This window comes from Metarhizium album (genome assembly GCF_000804445.1).
Source record: "Metarhizium album ARSEF 1941 chromosome Unknown scaffold_4, whole genome shotgun sequence".
NCBI classification, from domain to species: Eukaryota; Fungi; Ascomycota; class Sordariomycetes; order Hypocreales; family Clavicipitaceae; genus Metarhizium; species Metarhizium album.
Genome location: NW_024467578.1, coordinates 40,376 through 66,142, shown reverse-complemented (window position 1 = coordinate 66,142; position 25,767 = coordinate 40,376). Strand labels below are relative to the sequence as shown.

At 57.0% G+C, this 25,767-nt stretch overlaps 8 protein-coding genes across 8 annotated transcripts; 5 read left to right on the top strand and 3 right to left on the bottom strand.

Moving 5' to 3' along the window:
• Positions 1-155: 155 nt before the first annotated feature.
• MAM_02304 (Inositol-pentakisphosphate 2-kinase) lies at positions 156-1,825 on the top strand (the record flags this gene model as incomplete). The annotated part of the gene is made up of 3 exons (XM_040821103.1): positions 156-543; positions 643-915; positions 1,005-1,825. The coding sequence occupies 3 exons, from the start codon at positions 156-158 to the stop codon at positions 1,823-1,825; spliced, it is 1,482 nt and encodes a 493-aa protein (XP_040680517.1).
• Positions 1,826-2,281: 456 nt separating this feature from the next.
• MAM_02303 (nucleoside transporter family) lies at positions 2,282-3,720 on the bottom strand (the record flags this gene model as incomplete). Its single annotated transcript, XM_040821102.1, has 2 exons — positions 2,282-3,476; positions 3,548-3,720. 2 exons carry the CDS (start codon positions 3,718-3,720, stop codon positions 2,282-2,284), a joined length of 1,368 nt encoding a protein of 455 aa, XP_040680516.1.
• A 769-nt stretch (positions 3,721-4,489) lies between these two features.
• Positions 4,490-6,550, top strand: MAM_02302 (tol protein; the record flags this gene model as incomplete). Its single annotated transcript, XM_040821101.1, has 1 exon — positions 4,490-6,550. One exon carries the CDS (start codon positions 4,490-4,492, stop codon positions 6,548-6,550), a length of 2,061 nt encoding a protein of 686 aa, XP_040680515.1.
• A 3,153-nt stretch (positions 6,551-9,703) lies between these two features.
• Positions 9,704-12,261, top strand: MAM_02301 (catalase; the record flags this gene model as incomplete). Its single annotated transcript, XM_040821100.1, has 6 exons — positions 9,704-9,991; positions 10,079-10,281; positions 10,358-10,607; positions 10,689-11,051; positions 11,123-11,330; positions 11,417-12,261. The coding sequence occupies 6 exons, from the start codon at positions 9,704-9,706 to the stop codon at positions 12,259-12,261; spliced, it is 2,157 nt and encodes a 718-aa protein (XP_040680514.1).
• A 1,170-nt stretch (positions 12,262-13,431) lies between these two features.
• MAM_02300 (sporulation protein RMD1) lies at positions 13,432-15,148 on the top strand (the record flags this gene model as incomplete). The annotated part of the gene is made up of 2 exons (XM_040821099.1): positions 13,432-14,995; positions 15,072-15,148. The coding sequence occupies 2 exons, from the start codon at positions 13,432-13,434 to the stop codon at positions 15,146-15,148; spliced, it is 1,641 nt and encodes a 546-aa protein (XP_040680513.1).
• Positions 15,149-15,634: 486 nt separating this feature from the next.
• MAM_02299 (High mobility group, HMG1/HMG2) lies at positions 15,635-16,679 on the bottom strand (the record flags this gene model as incomplete). The annotated part of the gene is made up of 2 exons (XM_040821098.1): positions 15,635-16,300; positions 16,395-16,679. 2 exons carry the CDS (start codon positions 16,677-16,679, stop codon positions 15,635-15,637), a joined length of 951 nt encoding a protein of 316 aa, XP_040680512.1.
• A 1,147-nt stretch (positions 16,680-17,826) lies between these two features.
• On the top strand, positions 17,827-19,743 carry MAM_02298 (T-complex protein 1, theta subunit; the record flags this gene model as incomplete). The annotated part of the gene is made up of 4 exons (XM_040821097.1): positions 17,827-17,885; positions 18,016-19,408; positions 19,492-19,665; positions 19,726-19,743. The coding sequence occupies 4 exons, from the start codon at positions 17,827-17,829 to the stop codon at positions 19,741-19,743; spliced, it is 1,644 nt and encodes a 547-aa protein (XP_040680511.1).
• A 1,177-nt stretch (positions 19,744-20,920) lies between these two features.
• On the bottom strand, positions 20,921-24,715 carry MAM_02297 (von Willebrand and RING finger domain containing protein; the record flags this gene model as incomplete). Its single annotated transcript, XM_040821096.1, has 5 exons — positions 20,921-22,151; positions 22,222-23,178; positions 23,281-23,965; positions 24,025-24,393; positions 24,517-24,715. The coding sequence occupies 5 exons, from the start codon at positions 24,713-24,715 to the stop codon at positions 20,921-20,923; spliced, it is 3,441 nt and encodes a 1,146-aa protein (XP_040680510.1).
• Between the last annotated feature and the right edge of the window lie 1,052 nt (positions 24,716-25,767).

The window sequence follows — 25,767 nt, the reverse complement described above, 5'->3', positions numbered from 1 at the left end:
CACGCACGCACGCCCAAGACACGACCAGACCTGGGGCATCAGAGGCCGCCTTCTGCTCCGTATCCAGCCATTGATTGAGCCAGCCCTGCAGTGTGCCCCCTCGCCGTTGTTGCAGTGCCTTGCAGCATCATCCTGCAGGGTCGGGGGCTCCAATCATGGCCTTGCATCTCGTGCCACCCCAGCCCAGCAGCGAAGAATCTGCCTCCAATCAAGGCGACGCCGCCGAGCCTTGCTTCGATGACAACTCATCTGATCTCGCCCAGACTCCCATTTCCAACCATGGCTCCTTCCTCGACGCCGCTATACAAGACGCTCAATCCCGCCCTGACCACGATGATGCCTGGTTGACTTCCCACGACATGGCCATGCTCAAGGCCCTCGGCAGCGAACCATGTCCTATGAACTGTTCGGGACAGCACCATCACTGCCTCAAGCGACTTCCCACCGGCACCAAACCTGTCAAGCTGGTCGGCGAGGGTTCCGCCAATGCCGTCTTTGAGATCAAGGTCCCATCTCGCGATCGTGCAGGTCGTGACTTCAAAGGTGAGAGCCCCCCTCTCCCCGTCCTTCTCTTTTCCCTTGCGTCAGGACGAGGCAAAATAGATCCCCTTCATCATGGCGTGCCGCTAAAAGGCATGGTAGGATATCTTTTGAGAGTTGCCAAGGTGCCGTCGCTCGGGGCTGCACCCACCTACAACTATATTCTTCAGCAGCAGTTTCTCCAAACAGCAATCAAACCCATTCTCGGCGACCACGTAGTGAACCAGGAGCTGGTGGTGCTCCACAAGACGGGCATCATCCAGGAGCTCAACAACATTCTTCGGACTATAGACCACACCCGCAAGGACAAGTTCAAAGGGACCTATGTCGGGGAGACTGACCTGGGGTTCCTAGTAGAGGACATGCGACCTCAAGGTAGGATAATGACTTGGATAACCCTCCCTCTTCCTCTTTTTTTTCCCCCCGTACATGTATCCGTAGCCCTTGAGCTGACCGCATTCAAGACCCAGAGACTTGCACTCTCGTCGAGTTTAAGCCTAAGTGGCTGTCGCAGTCCCCCTCTGCTCCAAAAAATGCCATCAGGTGCCGCCAGTGCGCCATGGAGCTGCGAAACCTCGTCAAAGACTTGTCGAGGAATAAAGCACTTCCAGAACAGAAACCATGCCCTCTGGCCCTCATCAGTTCGGATTCCCCCTGGCCAGTCCACTCCCCATTCCGAATGGCGCCGCATCTTGAAAACCAAGGTCGCAACGAGTTTTACTTGGAAGCCCTGGGGAGTATCCCGACCCAACCGGCCATTCGAGATTTGAAAGTCCAGCAAGACATTCACGACACGGTCGGTCCGTTGTATGCCGCGTCGACGGACCCGTTCTTCCCTCTGGCCATGACGCTCCGCGACTGCACATGTTTTGCCCAGATATACACATCATCTGTGCGAATCAGGTTCGGTGATTTTGACTGGAAAGACCCTCAGATCAAGCTCGAAAGATGGAGAGGCGTCGAGGAAGAACTCATAGAGAAGGGGTTCTATACGGCCGAATGGATTTTTTGCGACGGTGCCTTTTACAGGCCGCCAACCCTTTGTCTCCTTGAGCATGTGCCGACCGTGTCCAAAAAAGACATTGCGATTATTGAAATTCACGATGCCAAAGACGATAGGTTTGACGTTGACCCGCAGCAGCATACCATGCCAAATCACGTGCCTGCAGGGACCAAGATTCACAGATATCAAACGAATACTGGCGTGCTCAAGCGACTTCTGGAACCATGCAAAAGGGAGGCGCCGGATTTCACAAAACCTGTGCGAAAAAGGTTGGCATCATGAAGACTGGGAGATGGTGATATATTCTAGGACTTGTTTTCGTTTTCATGTTTTCCTTTGTCAATCACTTGACGAGATTCATGGCGCGAAGGCTTCAGTGTACGCACTGGCCTCTTATCGTGGGCGGCAATCCATCATGAGTGAGGCGTTGGGTAGCATCATCATCAGACTCGGCGCTTGTCAGACTTAGCTTGGCGTTGGGAGAATGCACAGCCCGCTGTTGATGGCGATGGTGGGGGGGACATTGGCATTGCGATTTTTGCGGCGGGGACGGCACACGAGTCCGGTCCTGATCTGGCCTTTTCTTCCTCTTCTTCTTCTTCTTCTTTATTTTATTTTTTTTTTGGTTCAAAAAGTCTCCGGGCAACTCGAATCTTTTGCGAAACTTCTTTATATTAATGCGTTAAAATACCAGCCAGCGCCGCTATCGATGAATGGGTCACATGCACATGATGACATTTATATATCAGAAATGGTGAAACTGAGCAAACTGCCCACGGTGAGACCTATGACCAGACACAAGCCCATGAAAACGCCTGTTGCTTCCCGCTCCCCCTCATCGACCCACTCTCCCGAAGCCATCATGAAGCTCGAGCCCAACCATCCGTTTGTGAAGCCAAAGGTGAGCTGTACAACAAACAGGTAGAAAAAGTCACTGGGGACGACGGCGCCCCGCCCGCCAACGTTACACAACAGGTACAGGGGCAGGAAGGCAAGCCGCGCAGCAGAACACAGGAACAGCAGAAACGGCCTGTCGCCGAGGGTGAAGGGCAGCATGGTCGCAACGCGGCCGCCCAAATCGCCCAGGTTCCAGAAGACAAAGCCGAGAGGGACAAAGGCGGCGGGGCGGAACAGGGCGCCGGCGCCTTCGTCGACGGAGCGAATCTTGGCGGTGAAGACGGGGAAGAACATGGTGACGGCGAAGGTGACGGCGACGCCGACGGCCAGCCAGGGCAACTTGAGGAAGAGGGCCCAGAGGGACGTGACCCTTCTGGCGGCGCGCTCCACGTCGTGGACGCTGTCGGTGGACTCGGCCATGCGGTCTGCCAGTTTGCCACGGAGGCGGCGGTCGTGTCGCCGGACGAGGGGGATGAGGGCGACAAGGGTGACGACGGAGACGGCCACAGCGGCGAGGAAGCAGAGGAAGGCGGCCGTCTCGCCTTTGCCCGCCGGGCCCGGGTTCGCGTCCGGGTTCGCGTCCGGGTCGTCGTCGGGCGGGAACAGCAGGACGGACGTGAGTTGGGCCACGGCCGGGAGGACGCCGGCGACGCCTTGGCCGGCCATGAGGGCCTGCATGTACTCGGGGCGTCCGAAGCTGGCGGCGAAGGCGAAGGCGCCGTTTTGTATGAGCCCCGTGGCCCAGGACGAGAGGGCCACCATGGCGAGGAGGAAGGCGAAGTAGGCGCTTGGGCTGGCGGCGAGGAACGTGGTCGTGGAGAAGGTGAGGAGGGCGAAGACGACGGTGCTGATTGTGAGGGCGAGGTTGATGCGGAACGGGTACGAGGCCGCGTACTGGAGGTTGCTGAGGACGAGGAGGGCGGAGAGGTTGGTGATTGTCGAGACGGTCAGGATGGCGGACTGGAAGGTGCTTTGGATGGAGGGCGCGGCGGCGAAGCGCGAGCTGAAGTAGGGCGCGGCGGCGAGGAACATGTTCCTTTTTGTGGTCAGCGGGGGGTTTTTATTTTTTGGCGGCCCGGCTGGGCTTTGGGGGAGGACTGGACTCACCAGGCCCAGAGCATGGCGACGCCGAGGATGCCAAAGATGGTGTATTCCATCCACGAGAAGGGACACTCGGTGGTGTCGCGGGGGATGGCGGGCTCGGCCGCGGCGCCGTCCGAGGTGGCCAGCGGCTCGTACTGCTCTGCTTGGGAGCGGCGGCCGGGTCTTGAGCGATTCATCGTGACTGCGCGGCTCTGTCTACATGGCCGTGGGCGAGGCGACGTGGACGGGGAGCAGTGGTGAATCGTGATGATGTTGGGCGGTCGTCGTCGTCGCCGCGGGCTGCGGGCTGCGGCTCGACGACGGCAGCGGCGTCTCCACTGGCGTCTCCACTGGCGTCGGTCCCGTGCGGCCGCTGCAGCCTGCCAAGTGTCACAGGACGCGGCGGTGCGCGGGAGATGGCCAAGTAACTACTTGAGCACTCAAGTAAGCTAAGTAGGGTGCTGAGGCAGCAGGACGCGCTTTCGTTCAGACAATGGGACGCTTTTCATTTGATCGATGCCCTATTCTCACCGCTGGTCTGGTTGCCAAAGTCTGTTGGGCCGTCTCTGGTCTGGTCCGTGTCGGCTGCCGACAATGCCCATGTACTCCGTACTGCAGTACATGCACAGACTGCAAGTCTCCCCGACTGGGCCGTGTCGTGTCCAGTGTCCACCCGAGGTGCCCACCGCCCAGTGTCTGGTTGCTGGGCTGCAGCTCGCCAACAAGTGTCAAGTCAAGGTTCGATGTTGACGCAAGCTTCAGCTCATGACGCAGCACCACTCGAGCTCTGGCGCACCGTCCACCATCCCGCTACCCGCTGCTCGGGCCATGGCACAAAACCATCGTGCGATGCCTGCCTGCCTGCCTGACTGCCTGCTTCTGACAGCCTCGACATATTGTGCTTGTTTACTCCCCCGCCTGTGATGGTTCCCTTGCGCGCGCCCACGCTCTCCCAGGTCGCTAGCCATGCCTGAGCCGGCTCCATCACCGCAGCAAGACCGAGCGCGGGATCGTGACCGGGACCGTGACCGAGACCGCGACCGAGATCGCGACCCGACCCAGAGCAGACGCTTCAGCATCACCGACCGTATCCTCGGCACCTTGAACCAGGCCCGCAAGGAAACGTCGGCTGCCGTGCAGCGTCGCACGTCGACCTCGGCCGCCGCCGCGCCCAGGCAGTCTCCCATCCCGCGCATTCGAGAATGGCTCAGCACTTGCAATGCCCAACACGGCACGCACTGCAGCGGAACCGACGGCGACGACGGCCCGACCTGGCGCCCGGCCTACCTCATAGATTGCGATGAGCGCTGCCTGGTCCGCTCCAAGCCCGCAGACAGATACTCGGCCCTCAGCTACGTTTGGGGGGTCTCGAGCCCGCGAGATGCCGGCCCCGACGCAGTCGCCCAGCTGCTGACCACCAACGTCGACGCCTACCAACTTGCCCTTCCCGACAAGGGTGTGCCGCAGACCATCCTCGACGCCGTGTGGCTTTCGAAAAAGCTCGGAATACGACACCTATGGGTCGACCGCATGTGCATAGTCCAGGACGACGAGGACGACAGGGCGGCGCACATCGAGCACATGGCCCACGTGTTCGCCAACGCCTGCCTGACCATCGTCTCGGCGTACGGCGACGTCCACACCGGCCTGCTTGCTCTGGATCCGCGCCGACCTGCTCGGGCCCCGAGGCAGGGCAGCAACCCGGGCCACGGCGAGTTGCTGCTGTCCTCGAGGTGGAACACGAGGGGCTGGACGCTGCAGGAGCTCCTCTACTCGAGACGCGCAGTCTTCTTCTTCGAGGACGCCGTCACCTGGGAGTGCCACTGCGACCTGTGGGAGGGCAACGCCACAAACATGAGCAAGGTTCTTCGCGGCAAGAGGCCCGCCTGCACGAATCGCCTGTCCGACGCGGCCTTGGGATTCCAGCACGCCGCGTGGCCGGACATGGACGAGTACGCCCGGCTGGCGATGGACTACAGCGCGAGGAAGCTCACGCTGGTGGACGACACCATCGACGCCTTCTCCGGCGTCACGCACGTGCTGTCGCGCGTTTTCCGGGGCGGCTTCGCCTACGGCATGCCCCTCATGTTCGTGGACGTTGCGCTCCTGTGGAGGCCGCAGGCGACGATTCGGCGACGGGCCATGTCCCGGCCGCCGTTCCTCCCGTCGTGGTCCTGGATGGGCTGGTGGTTCGACGGCATCCCCGTCGACCTGACCCTGTGGCGGGCCGCGGCGGACTACGTCGAGGAGACGCAGGCGGCGCCGAGGCGGGCACACGAGTCCAAGAGGTTCAAGCCCGCGCACCCGTTCCGCATCAAGACGCTCGTGGCGGCGTGGAGTCTGTCGGACAGGGCGAACGCGGCGCCCATCGACAACGCCGGGCTGCGCATGCGCGAGTTCCGCTCCCGCAAGGGCGCCGGCCTGGCCCTGCCCCCCGGGTGGTCCAGGTCCGGCAGCCACTTCAAGCACGACAGCGACGCCTTCACCCTGTTCAAGTACCCTGTTCCTGTTCCTGCTCCCGTTCCCCTTTCCGCCTCCGTGGGGGACGCGCCCGCGGACGGCGCGCACGACCCGCGGCCGCCGGAGCTGAGCGTGCCCGGGCCGTTGCCGTTGCTGCATTTCCGGACGACGGCTGCCTTCTTCGACGTCGACTACGCCATCTCCATGGCGCCCAGGGACATGCCGAACCCCCCCGTGGCCGTGGGCAACATCTTTGGCCGGTCCAACCGCTGGGTCGGGGAGCTGCGGAGCCACGACGGCTGGCTGGGGGTTCAGTCGTCCAACTACGATGGCGAGGAGAAGCTCGAGTTTATTGCCATTTCGAGCGCCATGGAGCGCAAGGGCTCCTACGTGTTCCCCATGGACAGGTTTTCCGAGAGCATGGACGAGGATGGCGTGGTGCAGTTTGTCAATGTGTTGTGGATTGAGAGAATATCGGGCGTGGCGTACAGGAGAGGCATTGGGCACATTTTGCAAAAGGCTTGGGATGCCGAGGCAAGGGACGAAGTGGAAATTTATCTCGGTTGAGCAGGGCTGTTTTTTTCTCTTTTTTTCTCTTCTTCTTTTTTTGGCATGGATACTCGGAGCGTGATGTGATGCTTTTTAGGGGGCACATCTTGGTTCATCATTACTCGCTTGCTCCTTTTTTTTTTTTATTGTGCTGCTCAAGCTTTGCCGTCTCTTGAATTTCTGGAGGTAGATGTTTCATTTTGTTCTTGTCGTTGAACACTTGCTGTTGCGTGTCCTGCATGTCGCGCCTGTGCGTCTTGGCATCTGCCGGTACCCGGCACCATCATCTGCCGAGACCTCAACCTTTTGGACTCTTCCATCTTATCTGTCTCGCCGAGCGATGGACTGCGTCTTGAGTCCTACCCTCGAGGCGTGAGAGATTCCTTGCTCCAATCCCAACGTCCACGGCGCGAGGCTACGGCACGCACTGGCGCCATCTACCGAAGCAGAGCGCGACGACCCTTGGTGACACGCCGGACCTGGTGTTGCTTTTCCAAAGGACGGAATCCTCAATCGTGGCTGACTTGGCATCATTGGCGTGCACGCCATGGCCGTCTGTGCTGTGTTTTGGGTCGAATGCTCGTCCCGGCACTGGCGTTACATGGAGCCAAGTCCGAACCACCCACGAGGCTTGTGCAGCGGTGCACCTACTAGCTGCTAGTTGACTATTGTTGCGCGCCTGTCATGTTTGTTTTTGTCTGTCTTGTTTCTATTCGGGTGTGACTGGGCGAGCTGTAATGGACCCTTTCCCCGCCGGGACTTTGGCTGGAGCCGGCGGCGCACTTGGTTGGTGTGACGAGGCCAAGTTGTTCTGAAAGACGATTTCTAGTTACGCCGTATGGAGTGCATAATGTGTGCACATGTACGGAGTATGTGACTTGTAAGTTGCGGGGAGGTTTGTAGTTGGCAACATCATGTCTCGTCGCACACACGTCTTCGCGGATACTCCGTAAGCGGCCATGAAAGGAAAGCCAAGAGGACCCGCAGCCACGGACGACGTCTACGACGAGTCGGGCGGCGCGACCATCTGATGGATGTTCAGAGCCGGTCTCGTTCCTTGTCCTCCGGTGCTGCGCACTTTGGCTCTGCGGTTGAAATCACTCTTGGCTGATATATGTGGCGGTGGCGGCGGCGGCGGCGGTCATGATGCTGTGCGCAGGCGGCTTTACGGATGGGCCCGCAGCCTCTCCTCGTGTCTCTGCCGTCCTTTCGTCACCTCATCAGCGAGGCTGTCACGATCGACCAGACGGCGATTGGCTGCTGCCGTTCACATTGTGCTGACCAACAATGCAGCATCAACCGATTGTGGCTCGCCGTGCTGGCCGAGACGGGTTTCCTCAGAAGTGACTTGTCGGAATGCTGCTGGTACAACAACCGGACGTGGGGACCGCCTTCCGCCATGGTCAGCTTCTGAGAGCACTGGTTAGGGTTGGAGCTGGCGTCAGGGTTAAGGTTAGCCGTTGGTGTGGATGCTTCCAGAAATTGGCACCCTCGCATTCGCTACACCTCCCTCCCTTCTGCTCTGGGGATGCGATTCCGACAAACCAATGCTCCATCCTCCGCACTCCCTATTCCCTGCTGTTGTTGTTGAGCGACCATACCATACTCGATACGATGCCAGCAGAAAACTGGCTGGCGTCTTGGCATCTTGCCCAACAGCCCGCAGGGATATGCGCCACGGGTCCAGAACTACGCCATAACGCAGGGGGGAAGCGGAAGGACCTTTGCGACCAAGGATGAAGCCTGAGATGCCTCGGGGACTGGACACGGCACAATGGACGTCTGGACGCCGTCTGGCAAGGGAGACGTTCGGTGAAGGGGGAGTGATGCGTGGAGGTGGTGTGATTTTCCGTCCCGAAGGTCAGGAACTCGCAGATCAAGGATGCAGCCAGTCATGTTGACTGCATGCGCCGCGAGCTACTTGGTGTGCGGATTGGATCGTTGATTCCTGCCGTCGATTGATTCATTCATGTGGGCAGTATGGAGTAGATGCATGGCAACGTCGGCGCGCATCCCGTCCCCATCTTGATCTTGGCTCCGTGACCGTCCGAGCCAATGGGTTTTCAGACATTACGCTTCTCAACTCATGTACGGAGCTGCTCCGCACCGAGCACGGAGCACCAACTACCGAGTATCACCAACCGTGGGCGACGACGAGAACGTCAATCACTTGCTGTCATGGAGACGGGGGGGCCACGTCGATGGCCTGGGGGACATGGGGTTTTCTGACACCGCTTGGAAGATGCCGAGAGATCAGCTCGGGCCTTTTCCCCCCATGGTGGCTAAAGCATATCCATCCCATCCCCAGAGTTCCAGACCAACGTTCCACGGCCACCCACGTCCACCGTGGCCTTGTCTGCTTGCTACCCGTGGTGATGGATGAGGAGAGAGCCGTGACATTGTTGGTCCTGTCGTTGGTGAGGTACAACTTGGTCTGAGTGAGTGGGATTCTACGCGCTGCGAGTCTCTGCGGATCGGCCTCGCCAAACTGGAAAGAGAGCTCATCGAAAATCGTGCACCGCTCAGTTATTACGCCCGCCGTCAGTCTCAACTACACCGGTGTAACTTATCCTGCGCGGCAGATGCTGGATGAGCGAGCCGAGAGTGGACCAGCCTTTGTTATCGCGGCTCGCCCTGCTTATCTGAGCCTTGACTCAACGACTCAACGTCTCAACGCAGACGAGAGAGTCTGACTCGATGCATGCCGGGGTGCTCGTTACACTGCAACGTCCTTCATCAAGTAGCACGAGCACACACATACACATGCGGCAGCCAAGAGCATCTTGTCCTCCCAGCACAATCGGCAGTTCATTAGCTTAAACATGTAATATCCAGGACACACGAATTACACGAACCGACCGTTTTGGTCCCACGTCATGGGTCCCCTTGAGGCTTGGAGTCCTGCAATCAGCTCAAAGCTAGCCCAGCAGACCCTTGCGGGTACCTTGAACAACGTTGAACGTGCCATTCACTACATCATTAGCTTCAGTTGCCATCTTCCGTCCTGCAGCGTGATGAGGCCCGGCGCGACAGGTTGGTCTTGGGTGTATAAGTAGACGGAGCCGCCTCCTATGCAGCCCGGCGTCTTGTGCCTCCTGGTGCGCCATGTCCCGTTGAAAGCTACCGCCGACCGGCCATCCACCATTTTCGCCTCGTAACGAGCACGTCAGCATGGTTCAGACTCGCTTTGCGGCCATTTCTTTGGCCTTGGCCAGCCTAGCCTCCTCCCAATGCCCCTTCGCCGACCCAGCGCGCCTGGCTGCGAGGGCTGAAGGCCGGCCCGAGTCGTCTCGTGAACACCTCAAAAGCTTCGAGGTTGACGACAGTGACGGCTTCCTGACGTCCGACGTGGGCGGGCCCATTGAGGACCAGAACAGCCTCAAAGCTGGAGAGCGCGGCCCGACCCTGCTGGAGGACTTCATATTCCGCCAGAAGATCACGCACTTTGACCACGAAAGAGTAAGTCGCGTTGTCCGACGCCGTCTTGGAGGCCGGCATCTCCGTCAAGTCCCTGACAAGTCGCTGACTGGGAGTGTGTGTCCGTAGGTTCCTGAACGAGCGGTCCACGCTCGTGGCGCCGGTGCCCACGGAACGTTTACCAGCTACGGCGACTTTAGCAACGTCACTGCTGCGTCGTTTTTGGCGGAAAAGGACAAGCAGACCCCGGTGTTTGTCCGCTTCTCTACCGTCGCCGGCTCCCGGGGCAGTGCCGACACGGCGCGTGATGTTCACGGGTTTGCAGTCAGACTGTGAGTAGGAACCCTCCATCTTCCCTGCTCGACGAAGACGACGACAACACCAAGGCACCTTGTATGCTGACGGCAGGCTGATTAGCTACACCGACGAGGGCAACTTTGACATTGTCGGCAATAACATCCCCGTCTTCTTCATCCAGGACGCAATTCAGTTCCCTGATCTCATTCACTCCGTCAAGCCGCGCTCCGACAGTGAGATCCCCCAGGCAGCCACGGCCCACGACTCGGCGTGGGACTTTTTCTCCCAGGAGACGTCGACTCTTCACACCTTGTTCTGGGCCATGGCTGGCTATGGAATCCCAAGAAGTTTCCGCCACATGGTAGGTCTACCCATCGCCCGGCACGACGCACGCCGCCGCGGCCGTTTGCTCCGTGCAAAATGCTGACATGGACCATCTCAGGACGGCCACGGCGTCCACACCTTTCGGCTCGTGACCGAGAAAGGCGACACCAAGCTCGTCAAGTGGCACTGGATCTCCAAGCAAGGCAAGGCCAGTCTGGTCTGGGACGAAGCGCAGCACATCGCCGGAAGCAACGCCGACTTTCACAGACAGGATCTCTTTGACGCCATCGAGTCGGGCAACTTCCCAGAGTGGGAGCTCAATGTTCAGATGATCAATGAGGAGCAGGCTCTCGCCTTTGGCTTTGATGTTCTCGACCCTACCAAGATTATCCCCGAGGAGCTTGCTCCTCTGCAGCCTCTCGGCCTCCTTCGACTCGACGCCAATCCATCCAATTACTTTGCCGAGACGGAGCAAATCATGGTAAGTTGGCGAGACGAGACGCGGGTGGGCTTGGATTTCGCATAGATCAAAACGGCTAATCACGAACCCAGTTTCAACCCGGTCACATTGTGCGAGGTGTTGATTTCACAGATGATCCTCTGCTGCAGGGACGCATTTTCTCCTACCTAGACACGCAGCTGAACCGGCATGGAGGCCCCAACTTTGAACAGCTCCCCATCAACAGACCCATCATTCCTATCCACAACAACAACAGGGACGGCGCTGCCCAAAACCTGATACACAAGAACACTGCCCCCTGTAAGTCTTCACCCGCGTGTTGACGTGTGGCTTGTGTGCCGTGTTTGCGGCGGCCAAAGAGCTGAAGAGTTGCTGATGGCTGGTAGATTCTCCAAACACTCTGAACAAGGGATTTCCCAAGCAGGCCAACCAGACCCAAGGCAAAGGCTTCTTTACCGCCCCGGGACGCCAGGCTTCCGGCGCTCTCGAGCGACGCCGAAGCCAGACCTTCCTCGATCACTGGAGCCAGCCTCGCCTGTTCTTCAACTCCATCACCCCCGTCGAACAGCAGTTTCTCATCGACGCCATCCGGTTCGAGACGAGCCATGTCAACAAAGATGTCCAGGAGAACGTCCTGGTACAGCTCAACAAAGTCAGCCACGACATGGCCGTCCGCGTCGGCAAAGCGCTTGGCCTTGATGCCCCCGCCCCCGATGACACGTTCTACCACGATAACAAGACCCGGGGCCTCTCCATCTTTGGCCAGGCACTTCCCACCATCGCCACCCTCCGCGTCGGCGTCCTAGCCTCGACCGAGTCGAGCGACTCCCTCTCCCAGGCCAAGTCTCTCAAGGACAGCCTCGAGTCTAGCAAAGTCACCGTCGTCGTTGTCGGCGAGACTCTTGCCGCGGGCGTCGACCGAACCTACTCTGCCGCGGGGGCGGTTGACTTTGACGGCATCGTCGTGGCTGACGGCACGCAGAAGCTCTTTGACGCCAAGAACAAGTCTTCGCTCTTCCCCCCGGGTCGTCCCACCCAGATTGTCACGGATGGCTTCAACTGGGGCAAGCCAATGGGGTTCTTGGGCAAGGCAAAGGACGTTGCCGCGGCTGCTGGAGCCAGCGAGGGTGCTGGCGTGTTCTTCAAGGGTGCCGCCGAGGACATCGTCGAGGACTTCAAGAGGGGTCTTGCGACTTTCAAGTTTACTGATCGGTTCGCGCAGGGTGATTAGGTAGGCCTTTTCGGCGGGTTGGGACGAGAAGTATTTTGATCAAGTGTCACGCTTTTTTTTTTTTTAAAGATTCGTCGTTTCATATTGTAAACATTGAACTTGGGCGGGCATGGGCGAATACTTGAATATCCCTTGCCCGCTCAGGAACTTACATCTCTGGATGCGATGGTCTATTTGGTTCATGGCGCTTGTATTTCTCACATACCGTTAGCCCTGCTGATGGTGCTCTCTGGTTACGAACCAGGATAATGCCATTCTGTCAGATGACCCTCGAAGTCATAGTATTGCCACTCCGCGTGGTATGCTGCAGACGGCCACCGACCATCCGTGAAGATTAGATGCATCATATGACTGTCGTATTCCCACCGTCATGTGCAAGTTCTTAAGCAACCCGGCTCCCGAAGCTGCTCAGCAGGATACCTTGGGTACCTTTTTTTTTTCTTCACGCTCTGTGCTTACTGGTAAAGCCACGATGATCATGGTCTTCGCCACCTCCCTCGTCTCATTCTTCTCCTTTCCGACGGACGAAACGCGACCCTCCCGGCCTCCGAGTCGAGACTCGCAAAACCCTCGACAACATCATCCCGATCGCCCGTGCTCGTATCCTGGCTCATCTTGAATTTGCCCTGGCGCCTGGCACTGTGATTCTATGCCGACGGTGTTCTTCTTCATGGGTTAGATGGGTTAGGAGGACGAGGTGATGGCTGTGGTGAGTACGCGTGGACGGCCCGTAGATCAATTGGCGTGGTGAGGTGAAGGCGATTTGGGCCATCGTGATTCGCCAATACAGAGGTGTCGTTTGCGCCTGCCGTGCAGCCCAAGCTCCCGAGTCCCCACTTCCACGCCCCATCTGTCGATTAGTGCATTGTATTGTATCGACATCCAGACGACGCCAAACGAAAACTCCAAAACAATCACCACCGCCGCCGCCACCCTATGCGCTCGTGCAGTAAATTCCAGCCTGTTCCAATCCACAGAAACCAAATGCACTTGGATGTCTTTAATTTATTTGCTATGACGCCCCATCTCATCCAGCAACTCAAATAACCTCGACGGTCGGCCACACCTCCAGAGAGCTCCTGCGTCCGCCATCGCCGCAACTCGGTGCACGATAGATCCCGTTCAAAGGCACATCAGCCAGTCCACACTTGGTCATTCTGGCTTGACATCATGGAGCCCCAAGTCATCTGCGAAAACACACCCCTGATTCCCGCCACGCCTCCCACGCCTCCCACGGCTCCGACGTGTCCTCCCTCCGAGACTCGGCCCCGAAGCGCGCGAACCGTCACCTTCAGCCCTGACCCCGTTACTAAGACCTTCGAGCCCGACTCGTATTCACCTCGAGGCAGCGCTTCATCCGCCAGCAATCCTCATGCCGGACCACCTCGTGTCAACCCACCTGTCCTCTCCGCATTGAACAAGAAGCTCGGAAGGCACAATCACCACGGCAGCGTCCCACCCGCCACAATTCAACCATACCTCGGCTCCAAGATTGGCCCTCAGCGAAGTACCAAGAAGACGGAGAAGCTAAAGCTCTTGCCGAATACCGATTTTGAAGATGGTGTGGACGACCAAGAGAGCGGCCGAGATGTTTACTCTCAGTACACGAGAATCAAGGATCCCACTGCACGGAGAGACGCTGCCAGACTGGGCAAAAGCGACCGCGATCGGCTACCTCGGGTCACAGCCTATTGCACAGCCGACAAGTACCACATGGAGTCGTTGATGCGCTTCCTCAAGGGGCGAGGCAAAGCCCGCGGTGCCAATCCCAAAATTATCGATGAGTGCATCTATACGCCCTATTCCTACACCAAACCAAGCAGAATTCACCACGACCCTGTCCGGAGCTATCAGCGACGCCACTCAACCGGCAGCGAAACCATGGAAGATGAGACCCAGCGCCACCTGCAAAGCCACGACTCTGGCTACGGTGACGAGTTTCCTGGCAACAACATTCCCGATCCTGGTCATTTGGGCAATGAAAGCCTGCTGGGACCTGCCGTCACCGAGGAAGCGCCCGCGGCAGAGGACATGTTGGACTTTGATACCCAAGTCCACACGCCCGAATTGTTCCTATTTGACTACGGAGTCGTTGTCATATGGGGCATGACGGAATCGCAAGAGACCAAGTTCCTCAAGGAGCTGGCCAAATTCGAGCTGGAAAAGCTAGCGCCCGATGACGTAGAGACTGAGCGCTTCAACTTTTACTACACGCGCGAGTACCAGGCTCGGATATACAATGATTTCATCACACTTAGAGACAAGAACAACTACATGATCAAGCTGGCCATATCCCACGCACTCGCCCAAAGCGTAAAGGTAATGCCCATTTCCCCATCCGTCCATGGCACACGCAACCCGATGCTGATTGCAGTAATGCAGACGTCCCTGTACGAAGAACTCATAGCCACAACCGTCGATACCTGTAAAGACATACCAGCCCACATCGCCCTCACCGGTAAAATCAATCTCTCCCGGAAACAAATCAACATGCAAATAGGCGACCTCTTTATCCTCCGCATCGCAATCCACCTCAACGGCTCCGTCCTCGACACCCCCGAGCTCTTCTGGGTCGAGCCCCAGCTCGAGCCCATGTACCAAGCGGTAAGGAGCTATCTGGAAATGGACCAGCGCGTGGGTCTGTTGAATGAGAGGCTAGACGTGATTGCCGACCTGTTGGCCGTGCTGAAAGATCAGTTGAGTCACGGTCACGGCGAGAAGCTCGAGTGGATTGGTGAGTTGCCTGTCCCTTTACCCGTGCTTGGCTGCGTCTTTGGAACGTTGTGCGAAATGTGCTGACGGGGTCGCAGTCATAATACTGATTGCCATGGAAATCTTTGTCGCATGTATCAATATTGCTGTTGATTTGTGGGCGGGCGAAATCTAATTCCCTGTACATGATGTATTCAGCGCCTTGGATATACGGGAACCTGGCCACATGCCGCTGTCTTGTCGCCATTGTCTATTGCATCTCTTGGGACGTGTGGAGAATCAGTCAGGGCTTTTTTTTTTTTTTTTTCAAGTCAAAATTTTGGTCTCTTGACCCGGCAATTCGCATTACAATGCTAGCGGCACCAGGCGTTTGGGGAAATATGCAGGCACAAGCAGAAATAGGCCCTCGATACCGCCCAAGATGCACAGAATACAGGGCGGCATTCATTCACATCCTCTACGTGCGAGTCAACAGATGGGATCAATACGAAATCCAATAGCCCAAAGCTATATTCTTGGTCCTATTCAACCCGCTGACATGTCGTACAAGTAAAAACAAGCGCCTCCTGTATGTTGAACCCTAGAGAATCAACAGATCGAAACAAGTAAATCAAAACTCCCCGCAGTGACATTTTGTCCAAATGCCTCCATGCCCGGCAGTCTAATCATCTCCGTCATTATCCATCTGTGTCTCCCCGTCCTGGTCTGCGTCTTGGTCCTGGTCCTGGTCCTGGTCCTGATCCTGGTCCTCCGTGTCATAATTGGTCATTTCGACATCTTCGTCCTGATTTTCGGGCTTGTCGGCATCTCCGCCTTTTTCTTCCTTTTCCGGCGTGTCTTCGGTTGCGTCCTTGTCCTCCTCCTCATCGTCCTTGTCGTCCGACTTCTTGGACAAGTCTTCAAACTTGGTCTCATATTCTTCCTTCTCCGCGTCTGGAAGGTCGTCCCATGCTCGGGTGAGCTCTTCGTCAATGTTTGCGCCGCCATCGCCATCGCCATCACCATCACCATCGCCATCGCCGTCGCCATCGCCATCGCCATCGCCATCGCCATCGCCATCGCCATCGCCAGCTTCATCTTTACTCTTGGCTTCGAGGATGGGTCGGGCGTCCTCGCAATAGAGCTCGAATGCGCTCTTGGGGTTCTTGGATGGCTTGCTGACACCATTGGTAGGGGTTCCGTCGGGGTAGGCGCAGCCTCGCTTGACCTGAGACTGTGAGGGCGACGCCGGTCCTTTGAAGGAGCTGTTAGGGGTGGCTTTGGAGTCGAGGTCAATGAGGGCAGATTTTCGATGGCCACGCTTGATGCGTAGCGGCTTGTCCTTGGGCTACTCGACCTGTTAGCATTTTTTTTATTAGAAAAAAAAACAATGAAAGAATGAAGGGAGAAAGAGAGTCCTGACGGGGGCCAAGCAAGCTCACAGTTGGTGGTGGGCTCGGGCTACCCTCAGAATCTTCGACGTTGGTGCTGGTGCGCTTGGCGAGTTGTTCGAGCAAAAAGGCCCGTTCTATCCTCAACTTCTCAACCTGGCGTTTTATGCGCGCGAGACGCAATCTGGCAGCGTCGTTGGCATCCTCGACCTCGTTTGTGCGGTTCTTCAGCTGCACGCACTTGCGGCGATAAGCCTCTTCGACGGAGGGAGGCAGCGCAGGAGGAACGGCTGTCGGTTCGGGCTCGACGTCAGCAAACTTTCTCTTGGGAGGCATGGCGGCTGCTGCGGGGACGATGTCGCAGCTTGGGGACGAGGACGTTGTTGGTGAAAGCCGGTGTTGGGCCAGAGGGAAGAGGAGGCAAAGGGCGAATTCTGCTTGTCAAGGAACAAAGAGGCCCCAAAGGTGTTGCGCAGATGGACGCGACACGGGGAGGGACTCGATGTCGAGGTATGCGGCGAACGTGGGCAGAAAACGTAGAAATGGAAAGTACGGAGTAGAAAATGGGAAACGGCAAATGGCAAATGGCCCATGTTCCATTTATTATCTGTTTCTTCATTCGCCCAGCAGAGTACGAACAAGCCCGGCACACAAGGGAGGCGTAGCACTCACTGGATGGCGGCGCCATGGCGGCAGCGGAAGAAAAATGAGAAGAATGCCAGACGTTGTAAAAAGGCGCTGTACGCAGGGAGGGCGGGTGGCAGGCAACGCGACGATGAGGGGAGGCCGTCAGTCGAAGGATCAATGAGGATGGGCAAGCCTTGGGGGGAGCGAGGACGAAGATGCACGAAGATGGACGACGACAGCGGCCAGGCAAGGCCGGGCGAGGCGAGGCGAGGCGAGGCTCTGGTTTGCGACGAGGCGATTGGCGCGTCAGAAGAGGTGCATTGATTGGAGTCCCAGTAGCATCCTCAAGTGCTGCCGTTGGGCGTGGCGACTGACATCGACTGATGGGTCTTGGGGACACGCCGGCAATTTTACTCGCAACATCACTCAAGCACAAGCATTCGCACCACCGGCAACGAGTCTGGCAACAGGCGGCGAGTATGACCTTGAACGTTTGTCAACGCGAAGGCTACCTGTGTCCATGTCCCGTCCATGAAGCTGCGTACTGGTAGGCACGTACTTGAGTGCTTGGAGGTACCCAAGGTACGGAGTACGGAGTATCTACCTAGGTACCTACCTACCTAGGTAGTACTTACTTACTTGGCCAAGTGGTGGGTGCGGATTAACAAAGGCCCCGCTTCAACACCATGGATTTTTTGGCGGGGCCGTTTTCACTGCACGGCCGAGCTTCGCGTCTTGAGCCCCAACATCGTTGCGCATCTCCCCGACCTGGACTTCATCACCGCCTCTACCTCTGCTCGTCGCAAGCTCGAGCGTGAGCCTCTGCCCGCCTCACATCCCACACAGCCTTGCCGCCATGTCTCTCAACATCCCAAGCGCTCCCAGCGCCGGCCTTTTCAAGCAAGGCTACAACAAGTGAGTTCGCACACCTCAACTTCGCCCGTCTGCCCCTCCTCGTCCCGTGCCCTCCTTCTCCGACATCTGATCTTGTCCAGCTTTGCTAACATATTGGCGACCCTCCGCCCCCCGCTCCCCCCCTGTCCAGCTACGATTCCGAAGACGGCGCCGTCTTGCGAAACATCGACGCCTGTCGTGCCATTGCCTCGACCGTCCAGACTTCCCTTGGCCCCTATGGCCGCAACAAGGTCGTCATCAACCACCTTCAGAAGATGATATTGACCTCGGACGCCGCCACCATTCTCCGGGAGCTCGATGTCGTCCACCCCGCCGCCAAACTCCTTGTCATGGCCAGCCAGCAGCAGGAAGCCGAGATGGGCGACGCCACCAACTTGGTCATTGTCTTGGCCGGTGAGCTGCTCCGTAAGGCCGAGGACCTTTTGCGAATGGGTCTCAAGACCTCAGACATTGTCATGGGCTACGAAAAGGCCCAAAACTTTGCCCTGGAGACCTTGGAAAAGCTTACAGTCGACAAGGTCCAGGATATCCGTGACCAGGAGGAGTTGAGTAAGGCCATTCGGACCGTGATCGCCAGCAAGCAGAACGGCAACGAGGATTTCCTGGCCGATCTCGTCGCTGAAGCTGTCTTGGCCGTCCTGCCAAAGAACCCTGCCAGCTTCAGCGTTGACAATATCCGCGTCGTCAAGATCATGGGTGGCAGCCTGGACCAGAGCCGAGTCGTCAGGGGCATGGTGTTTCCCAAGGAGCCGGATGGCTCTGTCAAGAAGGCCCGCCGTGCCAAGGTTGGCGTCTTCACCTGTCCCATCGACATCAGCCAGACTGAGACCAAGGGTACTGTTCTGCTGCACAATGCCAAGGAAATGGTGGACTTTAGCAAAGGCGAAGAAGCCCAGCTCGAGACCGCCATCAAGGAACTGCACGACTCCGGCCTCCGTGTTGTCGTCTGCGGCGATAAAATCGGCGATCTGGCCATGCACTACCTCAACCGCTTCGGTATCCTCTGCATCAGAATTCTCAGCAAGTTCGAGCTGCGCCGGGTCTGTCGGGTTGTCGGTGCCACCCCTCTTGCCCGGTTGGGTGCTCCAATGCCTGATGAAATGGGCAACATCGATGTGGTCGAGACGCTCGAGATTGGTGGTGATCGCGTCACCGTCTTCAGACAAGAAGACGAAGTCACCAGGACTGCTACCCTTGTCCTTCGTGGTGCCACTCAAAACCATCTCGACGACGTAGAGCGCGCCGTGGATGACGGTGTCAACGTAGTCAAGGCCATCACCCGTGATCCCCGCCTCGTGCCTGGTGCCGGAGCGACAGAAATCCAACTTAGCGCGAGAATACAAGCCCACGGCGAAAAGACCCCGGGACTAAGCCAGTATGCCATCAAGAAGTATGGCGAAGCATTCGAGGTCATTCCCCGTACCTTGGCCGAAAGCTGTGGCCTCGATGCCACCGAAGTTTTGAGCAAGCTGTACGCTGCTCACCACAACAATGAGGATGGCGATACTGGTGTTGACATTGAGGTAACTTTCGATCTGCTTTGATAGACACCCTGGATATCTTTTTTTTTTTCCTTACTTTTTTACTAACCTGTTCTCGCCCGCAGAACAACGACAACACCGGTACCCTTGACGCGAATTCGGAGGGAATACTCGACCTTCTCACTTCCAAATCATGGGCCATCAAGCTCGCCACCGAAGCCGCCCGTACAGTCTTATCCGTCGACCAGATCATTGTCGCAAGACAGGCTGGCGGTCCTAAGCCCCCTGGCCCCAACCCTGTGAGCTCCCACCCTTCCCCAATCCCTTGTACAAAATCTACTAACAGCTTCCTGTCGCAGAACTGGGACGAGGACTAGGTACCATGTTGGACTACGTAGAACAAGACGCAAACTTAACCTCGAACAACACGCCGCGGCGGTAAAGGAGTTGCTGGCTTTTTCATTTCCGGAGCCACATAGTGGCATCGCTTACTCGGATGCCTACCCTCTCTCATCTGGAGAGGGAAAATTTGTATGTACTGCACAAGAAACAAAAGTCGAGAGAAAGCATGGATAGAATAGGCTCGGGGAGGCTTCTGCGGTCGTCGAATCTACGCATGGCCGCTTTCTCATATTTCTGTGTGCTCCATTAAAGCACAAGACATGGCTTGAAACTCGTGCATTATACTCCCACATCTACCTACAGTCCTCCACTACATTTGCTGCAAGAATGCATACTTGCAGCCATGCGAAAATCCTAATGATAAATGATGAAGACACGTAGATGTGTAAAGATTCCTTCAAGCCTCATCTTGCCGCTTGCTTGCGCCTCGCACCCTCGCGTTACAACATCCGAGGTGAGACGTATGGGGGGGAATGAACAGACAGGTTCCAAGCAGAAACAGTCATCCAATAACCTATGAAATAAGAGCAAGTCTCTGCATGCTCTTGAAGGGCTGAGGGCTAGGTCAGCCCAACCGGGGGCAAAACGTTGGCCTCGTCAGAGAATGCCAAAGCCAACTAACTGCCCAGGGGGAACCTTCGGGCTGTCCAACTTTTGCCAGAGAAAAGATTGCTGTGGTGTAATATATCCAGAAGAATAAAACGCAAAAGACTTACGCTAAACATTAGACAGCACGCCACTACAGATCCAAGGTAGCGTAGCGTGGCAGGTATAGTGAAAATAAGGCAGTAATGGATGTAGCGTTTTTGTGCGGCGTGGGACAGATTTGTGCATTGGACCTGGTTGGGGCGCGACGTACTGCCTGGGTATGTGAAAACATCTGTGGTCAAGCTCGGCTTGTGAATGCTATGGAGCGCACTGGCTCCAAAACTTATGAAGATGGCGACAGTCGTAAAACGTCAAGGCGTGAGAGATCATGGTAGCGAAACGGTGAGCATGCGCCGGCTAGCTCCAAGCCGCGAGCGGACGCCATTGCCGTGGCAAACATTACACGACAGGGCTGGTGACACACAGGAGGAAGAAAGTGCGAGTGCCGATGCAGCCGGCGGCTGATAGCTGAGCGCGGAATGACGACGATGTAAGCACCGACAGCTATGCCTCCTCCATGATGCCACCTTCGCCTCCGCCTTCCTCTCGCCACTCTCTGCTTTTATCAGCGAGGCGCTTGATGCCACTCACGCGGCCAGACCAGAGCGTCTCGATCGGGGTTCGAAAGGTGAAGGCACGCTGCGAGCTGATGACTCCAATGGCCTGCAAAACAGCCTTGCGACTGTCTCGTCCAAAGACCGCTGGGTGGTTGATCCACTCCAGACTGCTCTCCAGTTCAGCGTCTAGGGCAGCCACCGTGCCTGCGTCTATGCCGCTGCCGAGTCCGATACCGTCGGTCGAGCGACTTCGGGCAAGCTGAGCTGCAGGATAGCCATTTGCGCCAGAGGAAGTGGCCGAAGGGGGAGAGGGGCTGCGCTTCCGATCAGGGGTTCCTGCTGGCTTGGGCGGCGAGTCGCTGCCGGGATGCCTTGTTGGTGAAGCAGATTTGTTGTTGTTCCCTGGAGGCGGCACCGGAGGCAGTCCGCCTTTACCTAAGCCCTTGAGAATAGACCTCGTTTCGCTCAGCAAGGTGTGCGCGCGGTCGTGCTGGCCTCGGCTTACCAGGGTCAGTGCCCGTGTAAGCATGTCCGACGTCAACAGCTCCATGCGGCGCTGCACGATGCTAGGATGCGGTGGAATCGGCGGGGAGTTGTGCCAGGCCTTCTTCTGGCTGGCGCTTGGAGGCAACATGGTGATTGCCAGGAGCGATGGCCGTGGCATGTGTTGAAGGGTGCCCTCACGGAGAATGTCGCCCCAGCTCAAGTCGGCCTGAACCAACGGTACCTCTTCGACGGATGATGTTCGCTCAGCATCGTTCTCTACCGAGCCACCGAGGGCCTCGAGTCCGGAAATGATGTTATCCCACGGGTCTTGTGGGAGTTGCTCCTGGGAGGTACTGTCTGACGTGATGACAAGTTGAACGAGAATATCTCGCTTGTCGCCAAATCTGAGGTCGCCCAGAGAGGCCTCTGCGTCGCGGCCACTGGCTCTCTTGGTCATCTGCAGAGCTCCGCTGATCTTGTGGAATTTGGCAGGTGAGCCTTCTGGAAGTTTGAGTTTCAGCTTGACATTTTGATGAGACAGAGACTGCATCGACCCCAGGCAGCCAGCGAGGCATTCTCGAAGCATCATCCAATCCTTCACATAGGTGTAGGATGCCTTTGTCTTGGTGGACAATTCAATCATGGTATCGGGTTTGTGAGTCATGCCTAATCCAAACGAGTGAATGGTGATTCTGCATGTCGTATTAGCCCAACCTTGACGTTTCAAACACACGCGGACGGAGGAGAGCATCCTTGACATACTTGGCAGCCTCTGCTCGAGACACTACAAAATCGACTGAATCGGCATCGGCCGTTGACGCATCACTGATGAGCATAATCGTCGCAATGGGGTTATTGTGCTTGCGCTGCATGAGAAGATCCATGGCCACGTTTGCTCCCTCGACGACATCAGCACGATGACTCTTCTGACCAACCGGCTTGATTGACGAGAGGATGTTGGTCCAGCCCGGCCACGCCTTCGTGGTCATGCCAACAATGGGCACGCCACCTCCCCCAGACCCGAAAGTGACGAGCCCCATGCGGTCACGCTCGGCGAGGGCATTCACCATGAATTTCAACGCGTCACGAACAAGGTTGATCTTGACACCCTGCATAGATGAGGATATCGGAACGACAACCACCACATCAATGGGGACATGTATCAAAGAACGCGGGTGGCTAGAGGTCTTGACTGCAAAGTTGGTGTACTCGGTAGGTGCCGTCGTGACGGATTTCGGTCCCCATGAAGAGGTGGTGGAAGAGACTCTCTGTGGCCGAGACCGTTGCCACTCCGCTTCTTCGTCGGTTTCAGACATTTCCCCGCGATCGAAGTCGGGGCTTCTGACAGGGGAATTCCCGACTACGTGGAGATCCAAAAGCGCCTGATTCCACAGCTTGAGCTGGTTTCGATTATCGAATCGCAGGTGGAATTGTGGCAGCTCCGCAACAGAGAGACTAAGAGTCAAGACATTCTCATCGATAGTCCCCGTCTCTGACACTTCGTCCAGATGCTTCTTGATAAGGATGCTGCCTTTGAGTGTGCAGCGCGTCGCCTTCCTCGGGGCAGCGCCATCATCCCACAGCGCAACGGCCTGTGCAGGTAGCTTCTTCTCCTTGACGCAGATAAGCATCTCGGCGAACAAGTAGCACTCGAGTTCCTGCCACGAAATCTTGTCTTTGCCGACTCGCAAAGTGCCATACAACCTCAGCTGGCCGAATCTGGACGTGTATTGTTAGTACGTCGAGTCGCTGGCGCCACATCATCCAAGGCCACTATCCCCGCCTTGTCTGCCAGCGCGCAAAGACGAGACAATGACTTACCTGCTGAAATCCAGCCCGTGCCAGTTTTCCACCCGACTTCGTAAATTTTCCGTCATCTCCTCCAGAACCTCAGGGTGTTCGTAAGGAATGAACCTCGGAGCGCTTGGCGTAGGTGTCACCGCTTGTGTCACAATTTCGTCAATCTTGGAACCAGCTTGTAGTGCTTGATGCGGCGACGAACTGATGTCCTCCGGATCAGGCTTCCATTTGTTGTCAGCAGCCTCCACCGTGACCAAGCAGGTAAGGGTCTGCTGCTGTCGAGAGCGACTGATGGTGGGAAACTCCGATCGAACCGTTACGATTGGAGGAGGAATTGGATTTCGGGAAATAGTGCGCGGACTGCCCGGGGTCGTTTCCATGGCCTGCACATCGTAATCATGCCGCCAAGGCGTGCTCTGCGTTGTCTCGGGATACCCGCCAGACGAAGCAACCCCAGTAGCTTCGCTGTCGCTTCGGGCATGTCTGGAAGAGCTGTATCGATCATCCATTGCTGGCTCTCGGGTGTCGCGGTTGCTTCCTCGTGTTCCGCTTTCTCGCCCAAGGCTGCTCGGCGGCTGAGAATGGGATTTCCTCTGATAGCTGTCAACGCTCGGCGGTCGTACTGTTTGGCTATCCCAAGCGGGATTTGGTGTAGAAGTGGACGGCATATCGCCTCCCGCGGTTCGTACAAGGTTACTGATTTTGTCTAACTCCGAAGTCAGTATGTATCCAGTCCCGGATCGTGCGCTATTTTGGGAGACAAACTGATGTCGACAACATTGCCGCCTCGGCTGGTGTCGAGATGCAGCGGGGCTTCGCAAGTCGGGCAATATTGCCCTTCGAGCTCGCGTATATATTCGTAAAAGCATGCTTCATGGGAAACATGGGAGCAAGAAAACTGTAATATACGCTCGCCTTGGAGGGTGTGTTCAAGGGGCTCTTCGCAAACAGCACATTCACTTCCGACAAACGTCCTCTCGCGCCGTAAGCGGCTTCTATCCGCGGTGCTTGCCATGACGTTGTTGTCAATGGCGCCTACTCTTCGAGGAAGAGCGCTCGTGGCTGAGCCCAGTGAGCCTTTTCGATTGGCCCTACTGCCTCGAGTCGCGGTTTGGTATGATGGATACTCAGCTCCTATGGACGATAACAGTCAGCGATGATGGCTCACCAGGTATCAAACAATGCCCAGACCAGACAGTTGAGGCCAAGTACAGGACACATCCAATGGCTGAAGAAGCAAGTGGCAACTCGTCGTACCTTGCTGAGGGAGAAAGTCCTCGCCCGCGAAAGGCGCCGAGTCTGCGTCGAATCGAGGTTGAGACGCAGATGGAAGACTAGAAGAGCCAATTGGGTCCAAATCACAGAGGGGAGATGCAGTCTCTAAATCCCCCCTGGTATGATGATGGAAGCCAGGGCTCTGTTTTGAATTTCGTTGGTTTCGAATTCGGCTGAACATGGGAGATATATACTGGATGGTGCTGCAGGCTGATGTGTAGGGCTAGGAGAGGCTAGCAGGATAGCTGAGCTAATGCGTGAATATGGCCTTGCTTTGAAGATGTTAGACCCAGGGTCCAGAGTTGCGCTTGACTAAGCGTACCGCAGCGCAGGGGAACGAATGACACGCCGATGATGAAGTCTATTATCTCGATTGCCGTTGCGAGGGCGAGGGAAATCGGCGTGGGCGAAGCTCGGTCGCCAAGGGCCACCGAGGAGGTCGCGCTAAAGCGGGCAACGGGAGGAAAGTTCGTTTGGTTCCGTGTCACAGGATCCCAGGATATGGCGTTTCAAGTCCCTGTATCAACAATGCTACGTCGAAGATGGCGGAGAGGTCCGGCGCATGATAGGAGGGCGCAAGGATTGGAACAGAAGCTTTCGAGGCGCAGCAGACAAGCGAAGGCGGGCAAATTAAGGGTATACAGAAAGGCTAAACGCTTTTGCCCGGTAGTTATGAGGTTTCCCTCCAAAGAAAATTCCGCGGCGACAAGTTTCAGAGGGCCGGCGACGGTTTGTCGAGGAGTTCAGTCGCAGATGCTTTATCACTTGCAGAAAAAATCGAGGCTCAGGTCAAAAGCACGGGTCGGAAGTGGTCCTGCAGCCCGGTCGTCAACTGGTGGTGCCTGTGGGGTGAAGAAGTTATTGCCAGTTTGATCAGTGAAAAGGGGTGGCGTCCGTGGGTTATTGGAACAATGGGCTTCTGCGCACAGGCCCAACTCGTCATGGGACGCCCTACGTCAAAACAGCTGCGAGCGCGACACTTTGCGGCCTGTCAAAGAAACAAGCCTTAACTCGGCACTTGCCAGCAAGACTCGTCGTGCTGAGTCGCGCCCGAGACACGGAGACGAATAGGGGTCCCAGTGCCTCTTCCCAACTGCCCAAGTGCCCAAGTGGTCCGAAGTTGTCGCGGCAGGCCCGAGCGAGTTCTCGGGTCAGCTGATTGAAGGAGACTTGCGGGATACTGGGCAGTGGGCACGAAAAGCCAGAATGAATACCTTGACTTGTGCTTTTTTA